This window comes from Globicephala melas, chromosome 4 (assembly GCF_963455315.2).
Source record: "Globicephala melas chromosome 4, mGloMel1.2, whole genome shotgun sequence".
In the NCBI taxonomy this organism is placed as follows: Eukaryota; Metazoa; Chordata; class Mammalia; order Artiodactyla; family Delphinidae; genus Globicephala; species Globicephala melas.
The window spans coordinates 60037135-60049331 of record NC_083317.1 but is presented as its reverse complement, the minus strand read 5'-3'; the positions used below and the strand labels follow the sequence as shown (position 1 = coordinate 60049331).

Genomic DNA, 12197 nt, shown 5'->3' with positions numbered 1-12197 from the left:
CGCAAAGCCTCCTGGGAGTGGTGGTTCGACGGCGCCCCACACCTGCAGTCTTTGTGGGCAGAGGAACTACAACTCCCAGGGAGACCCGGAAGCAGTCTAGGCAAAGGAGCGGTTGTTTCAGCTTTGGCCGAAGTCCGGCCCTGAGCCTGGAAAATGCTTGTAGCGCCCCAGGAAAGGACCTCCTCAAGAGAGAGGTCGGGGCTGAATGGATGGAAACAGTTTACAAGGAAGCCGAGTCTCACCAAGGTGATCCGTTCCTATCGGGAGCTCTTGGAGAGGAGAGGGGAGGGGAGGCGGGGACCGGCCCTAAGGCCAGCCGCAGCCCCACCTGCGCGTCCTCCCTCTTGCCCCAGGGGCATCATTACCTGGTCCGCTCCTGCCATGACCCACTGAGAGCCAGCACTGCGCTAAGTGAAGGGGGCCTAGGAACTTTGGGGCTTGGTTACCTTACGGCTTTGATGGGCAGCGTCGTGGAAGAACTGTTTCCATCTAACGCTTTTCTCAAAAACCGGAGAGTCTTGATAGTGCCCATCCCGGTGAAGAGAATTCGAGAGCTATCCCGGCTCCCCACCACTCCTGGTTTTAGGGAAGTTCCCACACGGTTTCATTTCTTTTTCTTTTCTTTTCTTTCATTCTTCTTCTTCTTTTTTTTTTTTTTTTAATGTTTTGCAAATCATAGGAAACTTCTTTGTTGGAGGGGTAAGATCTTCACCTTAAGTCCTCGGCCTCATATTCCTCCCCTTCTAGTTTTACATAAAGTATCTAAAATGAACTCAGAAATGCAAGTGCATATTGACTATATCAATACTTGATTCATTTGAAAATCTAAATTGTAGAAACAATCAAAAAATAGATCCTCTTTATATTTGCCACCTTCTTTGATGCATTAGCATCCAAAGACATGGAAAACTGATAACCCCACTGTAAACTTGAAACGTGTAAATGACATGTGAAAAGTCACAGTCACACGGAGTGTGCTTTACACAGACTACTTTTTTTTTTAATTAATTAATTTATTTTTGGCTGCGTTGGGTCTTTGTTGCTGCGCGCGGGCTTTTCTCTAGTTGTGGCGACAGGGGTCTACTCTTCGTTGCAGTTCGCGGGCTTCTCATTGCAGTGGCTTCTCTTGTTGTAGAGCACGGGCTCTAGGTGCTTGGGCTTCAGTAGTTGTGGCTCGCGGGATCTAGAGTGCAGGCTCAGTAGTTGTGGCGCATGGGCTTAGCTGCTCTGCGGCATGTGGGATCTTCCCGGAGCACGGCTCGAACCCGTGTCCCCTGCACTGGCAGGCGGATTCTCAACCACTGCACCACCAGGGAAGCCCCACAGACTACTTTTTTTAACAGTCACAAAAATGAATGCTTTAAATGTAAATGGGAGTACCAAATGGAGGACTTCTCAGCTTACAGCTGTTTTCACCCTTAAGTTACCCCTCCTTAAAAAATATTCGGTAGACATGTGGCGTTTCTGTGGCCCCTAGGCAATTGTGCTTGCAGGTTATTCTAAATATACCAGCTAAATAATGCACTGGACATACTTTACTTGGTGAATATCTTGCGCCAGATGCTGGAGTGTGCAGACTGGAGCATTAAAGAGACTTGGAAACAGAGTCTGCTCCTGTTGTACCAGTTCCATAATAGAGTGGATCCAAAGTAGGTTATGGGTATAAACTTGATGATGAAAGGTAAAAACTGGGGACAGTTTTGGGGACCCCAAAAGGAAAGTTTTTGCTGCTAGTGCTCATTGTTACTACCTAGAGGATAGAAAGGTAAAAAACAAGAGATCCTTGAGGTTCAATTGTGTTTGAATAGGATCAGCTGTTTCTTTGTTGCAGCGACAAAATTATTCAGCAGTACAGCTGCATTAATTAGTTATCTGTAAGGTGCTTTGTAGGTGAAGTGTTATATAAGTGAAGGATAGTGTTATACCTTTCCCTCCTGTATGTGTCAGCATGCTCGTTTAGATATTCCCTTATTTATTGAAAAACCCACCTGAATTATTAGCAAAGCAAATACCTCTATTTGTTAAGTTGCTATTAGAGGGAATTCTGCAAACTTCTGAGAGTTAACAGAGAGTGAAGAAAGCAGGTGTCCTACTGGTCTGATTTCTAATTTCAGATTAATATCTGACTGACCTGGGTAGAAATTTATGTGATTTCTGCCTTATTTTTGCTCTGTAAAACAGTGGAAGATTGGTTATCCCTCACTCTACCCCCCATTTCTTATTGGACCAAACAATTGCTCTAGGTAAATACAAGTTACTCATGAAAAGAGGGGTCTGGGGAGAGGCGCACACCTTTCTCCAAGCAGATTTGTTTCCATGACACTTGAATAACCTGGCTAATTAATCAGTGCTTATTTGGGTTTTTATAAGGAATATTATATGTAGCATTCCTCTATCTTGGCTCTTAACCCTGGGGAGCTTTAAAAAAATACTGACACATGGGCCCTACCCCAGACCAATTAAATCAGAATCTGGAGATGGGCCTAAGTAAAAGATAAAGCAGTCAGAAGTTGTTCCAGAGAAGGCTTCGTGTTTTCTTCATCCTACCAGCATTCTGTATTTTTTTTGTTGCTGAACTTTCTAATGCAATGCTTTGGGGAAAGACTAAAGGACGCTTGTCCACAGGCTTCAACCAGAAAGACAAATTAAAATGGCAAAGTTGATAGATACATTGCTGGGTACTAATATTCTGTATATATTTTCTACAGCCTGTGTTTGACCCTGACAATGTGGAACACTGGATTAAGGTAAGGATATTTCATAATTAAGATAGAAAGAGAATTAAGAGTCACACATAGTCAGATGGAATAGGAATACTAATAGGTCTCCATTTTGCGTATATTTTGCTGTTTTCATTCCCGTGTGACTATATATGTTGCCTTAGTTTTGTACTATAGTACATTTTCATGATTTTGTGGCTTCTATAAAAGCATGAATGACAAGATAACAGGTAGACATCCCTTTCAAATGCCATGAGGATCATCTGAAGAGGATTAAAGGAGGAGGGGAGGAGAAGCCTTAGGAGAGGACATTGTGGCTTTCCCCAGATAATTGGAAAGAACGTACTGTAGTTACATTGACCTGTGGGACCAATACAATAGGTGAAAGCTATGCATGCATCACAAGTAAGAATCTTCTAGTAACTAAAGCAATCCAGAAATGGAGTGGGCATTCTTATAAACAGATGGATTTTCTATCACTAGAGGTATTCAAGTGGGTTCTAAGTGGTCACTTAATGCTAGGACTAATGAGGAATATGTTTGAGCGTTGAGTGGGGGTGGCGAATGGTGGTGGATTGTGTTAGATAACCTCTGAGGTCTCTTCCAGGCCTGAGACGTATATTTTTGAGTCCAAGTACCATTTAAGTTGAAAGTACCATTAAACCACTTCTGGTGCGTGCCTCCGAGTGTCATTTTGGCAACTTGCCATACTCATTTGTGCACCACCTGTTTCAAAATCATGCAGTATCTTCCTGGGAAAATATCCTTCTGCCTGGTAGTATTTTGAAGAGCTATTACTTATCAAAATTGACAGGCATTATGAGCACCAGGCCAGGTGGAACCTAGGACAGATATAATCACTGTTAACCATTTTTTCATCCAGCCAGTATTTATTAAGTTCCTGCCAAGTACTAGCCCACTATGTTGGGCACCGGAAGTAAAACAGTACACGGGGCAGGTACAGTTTCTGCCCTCCCAGAGTTTATAGTCCAGTGGGGGGCTAAACAACTTACTTTAAATTGTTGGGAGAATTAAGGATGCAGTGGAAGCTCATGGCATGGGGCGATCATATAAATGGGGCCAGGGAAGCTTCCTGGCTCCTGCAGAAGGCCTGACTTAGAAGACAGTAAAATGGGTCCACTGTCATGGAGGCTAACCTCTAGGAAGCCCACTTCTCAGTCTCTATCAGGCTCAGCTTGCGTGTCAGTGTTGAAAGTCAGAATGCCAAGCCTTTGCAGGGCTTAATTGTACATTTAGTCACCGTCTCCTCCAGAGGGGAAGATGTGGGTAGAATAAAAGGATAAAATTCTACTGTGACTTGTCTGCACCATTTTCCTCTTTCATGCAGCTGTCAGCCAGCTTGACTTGGTTAGATTTTATCATTCCTCTAAAACTTCTGCAGTAGCTTTCTCCATTATACCCTCAAATCTCCCATCTAGAAAAAAATCAAGAAGTTCTCATTTCACCATTCTGATTGCCATACTATTTCTTTTTCCTTTCCAGTATCTTTGGATGTATAGCCTGGACTCCTTGCCTTTGTGTTTTTATTATCCTCTTGTGTCCAAAATTATTTTCCTTCAGTTTCTACTTCTTACCACTCCACAGAAAGTTGTCATAAATGACTTCCCGAGTAAATCCAGTGGTCCATTCTTTGTCCTCAAACTTTTTCAGGTCTGTTTGATACAGTTATCATTTTTTTATTCTAGTTATCACTTTTTTATTCTAGAAATTCTCTCCTCCATTACCTTTTCGTGACACTGTTTCCTCTTGCTTCTCTTTTTTTTTTTTTTTTTGGCGGTATGCGGGCCTCTCACTGTTGTGGCCTCTCCCATTGCGGAGCACAGGCTCCGGACGCGCAGGCTCAGCGGCCATGGCTCACGGGCCTAGCCGCTCCGCGGCATGTGGGATCTTCCCGGACCGGGGCACGAACCCGTGTCCCCTGCATCGGCAGGTGGACTCTCAACCACTGCGCCACCAGGGAAGCCCCCCTCTTGCTTCTCTTAATACCTCTCTGTTCACTCCTCTGTCTTCTTGTCTGATTTTATTCCCTAATATATTCCAACTCTGGGTGTACCCTAAACTGTTACAACTTCTAGAACTAAGATTTCCAAATCCACTTGAGTGGACCACTCACTCAAAATGGAAGAGGGGGACATATATGGAAAGATAATGTGGGAAACAGATCTCTCCAGAGTGACCTCATAAAGAGTAAATGATACTTTCTTGACTCTAACCCTGATTAGATCATTTTTCTTCTGATTCATATCTTTTCCCATATGTTCTATTTTCTATATCTTTTTCAAGTTACCCTTGCCTTTTCAACTTTATTCCTGTGCTTCTGTCTAATTCAAACTTAGTATACGAAACCTTTGAGAGTTTAAAAGGCAAAGCCCATGGCAGGTTTTGACAGTTGTACTACCAGTCTTTCCACGAAGGGCATGAGGAAAAATCATTTTCAAAATAGGTCAGACAACAACATAAACTATGGGAAAGTGTGGCTTTTTTGAATAACTCTTTAACATAGTCATTCTTTAACAAACACTGATGGGGCATCTGTTATATACCAAGCACTGTTCTAGGTGCTAGGGGTTTCACGCATTAAAAAGACAAAAATCCCTGCTTATGTTCGAGTTAGGGGAGATGATAAACGATAAAATACGTTATAAGGTCATAAGTGCTACAGAGAAAGTCAGAACTGCTGAGGGAAACTGGGAGAGCCAGGAGGAGGGTGTGTACAATTCTTTAAGAGGTAGTCAGAGCGGGCCTTGCTACGAAGGTGACATTTGAGTAAAGACTTGAGGAGGGAAGGGAAAGAGTAGTACAGCCTTCTGGAGGAGAGCAGTCAGAGGGGAAGAAAGCACAGAGGCTGAGGTGGGAATGCACTTGGCACATTTAAGGAGGAATAAACAAGGAAGTCAGAGTGGCTGAGGTAGAGTGAGCAGTGGCAGGAGCGGCCAGCGAGCTTAGAGAGCTCACAAAGGGCCTGATGTTGGAGGACCACAGAGTATGTCATGAGGACTTCGACTTTTGTTCTGAGGGAGCTAGGGAACCATTGAAGGGTTTTGAGTGTAGTTAACAGGAGATGGCTTTCATTTTAAAAGGGCTTCTCTGCCTGCTGTGGTGGGAGACTATTCCAGAAAACATGTCAGGAGATGGTGGTGCCTTGGACCAGGGTGATAGCACTGGAGGTAACAAGAAGGTGTCATCTTCTGGATATATTTTGAAATTAGAGTCAACAGATTTCCTGACAGATTATGTGTGGGATAACAGAGAGTGGATTCAAGAAGGCCTCCAAGATTTTTGTCCTGATGAACTGAAAGAATAGAGTTGTCACTACCTGAGTTGGAAGGCTAGGAACACAACAGGCATGGAGAAAAACCAGCTTGTGGGGTGAGGGGTGAAGTCGGGGGTTAATTGTAAAATACACTTTTTATACCATGCAGGTAAACCAAAACACCAGGAGTTTGACCACCTTTGCTAACCCCTTCCCCGTTCCTGTGAATTTGGCCATACTTTTACTAGATTCTCACTGTTGAGTTAAAATATTCCTGATTACTGCAGTTCAATGACTCTGTTTATCCCACTTTTTTTGAACTTACAGTTTCCCTAATATATGATGGGAAGTTCCTTTCAGAGGTAGTAATTTGAGGAAGTGTAGCTACCTGCCTGTGGTTCATATTCATATGCAAGTCCTAGTGACATGGAAACTAATAAAATATTACATATTTTTTAAAATAAAATATCCAGGTGTCAGGATCCCATTACTAATGCTCTAAACAAAAGTTATCTAAAGCTTAAATTACCTTTTGTTCAAATATAAACATTGTGAACACCTGTTAAAACTTGGTAAAATACTGTAATTAATTGCATATTTAATGAATGAAATTATTTAGGGTGGATGTTTAAACCTCAGAGTTCCTTTAAAAATGGAAAAATGAAAGTATCTTGGTAGTTGGTAGAAAACCAGATTCTTAAATACGAGAGAAATTCTTTAACCCTGAAGAAAGCTGTCATCTTAGTGGATTTTTTCTTTTTTTTAAAGAGAGTGGAGAAAGCTTCAGAATTTGCAGTTTCGAAAGCATTTTCTGCTGGAAATTCAGATTTATCCAGAAGGCTTTGGAACCAAATTGTAGATTTGGAAACACCTGAGCAAATAGAGGATCATGATGAAGTCTATGCAGAAGGTAAGAGAATACATTTTTTGCTGCGATGTTAACAATTCTTTGGAGTACAACTTACTAAAGTGTAACTCATAATGTATTTCAAAGTATGAAATGAAAGCTTTTCTTTCTCTTGTTCTTAATTTTTCTTTGTTTCTACTTCCCTGAAGCTAATTTACTCTAACTCCAATATTACAAGTCAGTTTACATTTAAGGCTTATTTTGTCTCTTGAAGTAGAACCACATCCAGAGGCAGTTTTGACATAACACAGTTATCTAGTAAGTGTAAGATATTAATCCTGTGGCACAGAGGGCAGCTTGTTAACTTGATCTACTATCATATAGATAATCTGACCACTAGTTTATAAATCAACTTTGTTCCTTATGAAGAGAGTCTAAAGCTGACCTCACCTCCCTGCCTCTGCAAAACATTTACTCCTCTGGAATTCAGTATTTTAGTTACTGATGCCGTGAGGAACCCCACTGTTTAGGGATGAAAAGATCAGGAGGGACCAGCAAAGAAGACTGGAAAGGAGAGGCCCCTGAGGTAGGAGGAAAGCCAGGGTACCATGTCCTGGAAGCCAATTTCCATTTGGATCATTTATGTCTCCAGTTTTTCAGATTGTTTCTTCATTTATTCAACATATATATTAAATTGTTACTCTGTGCCAGGTACTATTTTAGGCACTGGAAGAGCAGGTCATGAACAAGAAATGAAGTCTTTGCTTTCATGGAGTATGCATTCTAGAGTGGGAATAAATAAAACGAAAACTAAATGGTCAGTTAGTGATAAGTCATCTGAGTTTGGACCTGAATAACAAGAAAGAGCCAGGTGAGCTGTGATGGAGGAAGAGCATCCCAGGCAGTGGGAAAGGTGGCATCAAGAATTAAAGTACAGAGAGACCTTCAAGATGACGGAGGAGTAAGACGTGGAGATCACCTTCCTCCCCACAAATACATCAGAAATGCATCTACATGTGGAACAACTCCTACAGAACACCTACTGAATGCTGGCAGAAGACCTCAGACCTCCCAAAAGGCAAGAAACTCCCCACGTACCTGGGTAGGGCAAAAGAAAAAAGAATAAACAGAGACAAAAGGATAGGGATGGGACCTGCCCCTCGGGAAGGGATCTATGAAGGAGGAAGAGTTCCCACACACTAGCAAGCCCCTTCACTGGCGGACACAGGGGCTGGCGGGGGGAAGCTTCGGAGCCATGGAGGAGAGTGCAGCAACAGTGGTGCAGAGGGCAAAGCAGAGAGATTCCCACACATAGGATCAGTGCCAACCAGCACTCACCAGCCCAAGAGTCTTGTCTGCTCACCCGCCGGGGTGGGTGGGGGCTGGGAGCTGAGGCTTGGGCTTTGGTCACATCCCAGGGAGAGGACTGGGGTTGGCTGCGTGAACACAGTCTGAAGGGGTTAGTGCACCACAGCTAGCCGGGAGGGAGTCTGGGAAAAAGTCTAGAACTGCCTAAGAGGCAAGAGACCATTGTTTTGGGGTACGCGAGGAGAGGAGATTCAGAGCACTGCCTAAACAAGCTCCAGAGACGGGCGCGAGCCATGGCTACCAGCGCAGACCCCAGAGACGGGCATGAAATGCTAAGGCTGCTGCTGCAGCCCCCAAGAAGCCTGTGTGCAAGCACAGATCACTATCCACACCTCCCCTCCTGGGAGCCCATGCAGCCCACCAATGCCAGGGTCCTGAGATCCAGGGACAACTTCCCCAGGAGAACACACAGCACGCCTCAGGCTGTTGCAACATCATGCTAGCCTCTGCCACTGCAGGCTCACCCTGCATTCTGAACCTCTCCCTCCTCCAAGCCTGAGTGAGCCAGAGCCCCCTAATCAACTGCTACTTTAACCCCGTCCTGTCTGAGCGGGGAACATATGCCCTTGGCGGCCTACACGCAGAGGTGTGGCAAAATCCGAAGCTGAACCCCAGGAACTGTGCGAACAAAGAAGAGAAAGGGAAATTTCTCCCAGCAGCCTCAGGAGCATCAGATTAAATCTCCACAATCAACTTGATGTACCCTGCATCTCTGGAATACCTGAAAAGAACAAATCATCCCAAAATTGAGGCGGTGGACTTTGGGAGCAACTGTAGACTTGGAGTTTACTTTCTGCATCTAATTTGTTTTTCATTTTATGTTTATCGTAGTTTAGTATTTAGAGTTTATTATCATTGTTAGATTTGTTTTATTGATTTGGTTGCTCTCTTCCTTTTTTCTTTATATATATATATATATATTTTTTTTTTTTTCCTTTTCTCTTTTTGTGAGTGTGTATGTGTATGCCTCTTTCTGTGATTTTGTCTTCATAGCTTTGCTTTTATCATTTGTCCTAGATTTCTGTCTGTTTGTTTGTTTGTTTTTAGTATAATTTTTAGCACTGGTTCTCATTGGTGGCTTTGTTTTTTGGTTTGGTTGCTCTCTTCTTTCTTTCTTTTTTTTTTTCTTTTTTTAAAAATTTTTTTGTTTCTAATAATTTGTAAACTATTTTTTATTTTAATAAGTTTATTTTATTATATTTTTTCTTTCTTTCCTTCTTTTTTTCTACTTTTTCTTCTGAGCCATGTGTCTGACATGGTCTTGGTGCTCCAGCCGGATGTCAGGCCTGTGCCTCTGAGGTGGGAGAGCTAAGTTCAGGACATTGGTCCACCAGAGACCTCCTGGCTCCATGTAATAACAAACAGTGAAAGCTCTCCCAGAAATCTCCAACCCAGCACTAACACCCAGCTCCACTCAGTGACCAGCAAGCTACAGTGCTGGACACCCTATGCCAAACAAGTAGCAAGACAGGAACACAACCCCACCCATTAGCAGAGAGGCTGCCTAAAATCATAAAAAGGTCACAGACACCCCAAAACACATCACTGGATGAGGTCCTGCCCATCAGAAAGACAAGATCCAGCCTCATCCACCAGAACACAGACACCAGTCCCCTCTACCAGGAAGCCTACACAACCCACTGAACCAACCTTAGCCACTGGGGGCAGACACCAAAAACAACGGGAACTACAAACCTGCAGCCTGCAAAAAGAAGACCCCAGACACAGGAAGTTAAGCAAAATGAGAAGACAGAGAAACACACAGCAGATGAAGGAGCAAGGCAAAAACCCACCAGACCAAACAGATGAAGAGGAAATAGAAAGTCTACCTGAAAAAGAATTCAGAGTAATGATAGGAAAGATGATCCAAAATCTTGGAAATAGAATGTGGAAAATACAAGAAACGTTTAACAAGGACCTACAAGAACTAAAGAGAAAACAAACAACAATGAACAACACAATAAATGAAATTAAAAATTCTCTAAAAGAAATCAATAGCAGAGTAACTGAGAAAGAAGAACAGATAAGTGACCTGGAAGATAAAATAGTGGAAATAACTACCACAGAGCAGAATAAAGAAAAAAAATGTAAAGAACTGAAGACAGTCTCAGACACCTCTGGGACAGCATTAAATGCACCAACATTCTAATTATAGGGGTCCCAGAAAAAGAGGAGAAAAAGAAAGGGACTGAGAAAATATTTGAAGAGATTATAGTTAAAAACTTCCCTAATATGGGAACGGAAATAATCAATCAAGTCCAGGAAGAGCAGAGAGTCCCGTACAGGACAAATCCAAGGAGAAACATGCCAAGACACATATTAATCAAACTATGATAAATTAAATACAAAGAAAAAGTATTAAAAGCAGCAAGGGAAAATCAACAAATAACATACAAGGGAATCCCCATAAGGTTAACAGCTGATCTTTCAGCAGAAACTCTGCAAGCCAGAAATAGAAAATATAAACAGAATATAATATATTTATATTATATATAAATATTTATATATTTCTGTTTATATAAATATATATAAATGTTTATATAATATAAACAGAAATAGAAAATATAAACAGACCAATCACAAACACTGTAATTGAGACTGTGATTAAAAATCTTCCAAGAAACAAAAGCCCATGACCAGATGGCTTCACAGGTGACTTCTATCAAACATTTAGAGAAGAGCTAACACCTATCCTTCTCAAACTCTTCCAAAATATAGCAGAGGGAGGAACACTCCCAAACTCATTCTATGAGGCCACCATCACCCTGATATCAAAAGTAGGCAAAGATGTCGCAAAGAAAGAAAACTAAAGGCCAATATCACTGATGAACACAGATGCAAAATACTAGCAAACAGAATCAAACAGCACATTTAAAGGACCATACACCATGATCAAGTGGGGTTTATCCCAGGAATGCAAGGATTCTTCAATGTATGCAAGTCAATCAATGTGATACACCATAGTAACAAACTGAAGCATAAAAACCATATGATCATCTCAATAGATGCAAAAGAGCTTTTGACAAAATTCAACACCCATTTATGATAAAAACCCTCCAGAAAGTAGGCATAGAGGGAGCCTACCTCAACATAATAAAGGCCATATATGACAAACCCACAGCCAACATCGTTCTCAATGGTGAAAAACTGAAACCATTTCCACTAAGATCAGGAACCGAACAAGACAAGGTTGTCCACTCTCACCGCTATTATTCAACATAGTTTTGGAAATTTTAGCCACAGCAATCAGAGAAGTAAAAGAAATAGAAGTAATCCAAATCAGAAAAGAAGAAGTAAAGCTGTCACTGTTTGCAGATGACATGCTACTATACATAGAGAATCCTAAAGCTGCTACCAGAAATCTACTAGAGCTAATCAATGAATTTGATAAAGTAGCAGGATACAAAATTAACACACAGAAATCTCTTGCATTCCTATACACTAATGATGAAAAATCTGAAGGAGAAATTAAGGAAACACTCCCATTTACCATTGCTACTAAAAGAATAATATACCTAGGAGTAAACCTAACGAAGGAGGAAAAAGACCTGTATGTAGAAAACTATAAGACACTGATGAAAGAAATTAAAGATGATGCAAACAGTTGGAGACATATACCATGTTCTTGGATTGGAAGAATCAACATTGTGAAAATGACTATACTACCCAAAGCAATCTACAGAGTCAATGCAATCCCTATACTACTACCAATGGCATTTTCATAGATCTAGAACAAAAAATTTCACAATTTGTGTGGAGACACAAAAGACTCCAAATAGCCAAAGCAATCTTGAGAAAGAAAAACATAGCTGGAGGAATCAGGCTCTCAGACTTAAGACTATGCTACAGAGCTACAGTAATCAAGACAGTATGGTACTGGCACGAAAACAGAAATATAGGTCAATGGAACAGGATAGAAAGCCCAGAGATAAACCCACACACATATGGTCACCTTTTTTTGATAAAGGAGGCAAGAATATACGATGGA

General features: G+C 41.7%; 1 protein-coding gene across 5 annotated transcripts in view; it reads left to right on the top strand.

Moving 5' to 3' along the window:
• Positions 1-92: 92 nt before the first annotated feature.
• The window catches only part of CCDC191 (coiled-coil domain containing 191), a 102556-nt gene continuing 90451 nt past the window's right edge, over positions 93-12197 (top strand). For all 5 annotated transcript variants that reach the window (XM_060298075.2, XM_060298077.1, XM_060298076.1 and 2 more), the window contains exons 1-3: positions 93-246; positions 2709-2747; positions 6763-6904. In XM_060298075.2, coding sequence (XP_060154058.1) covers positions 154-246; positions 2709-2747; positions 6763-6904 — 274 coding nt within the window. In that variant the 5' untranslated portion in view covers positions 93-153. The remainder of the gene's footprint in view (positions 247-2708; positions 2748-6762; positions 6905-12197) is intronic.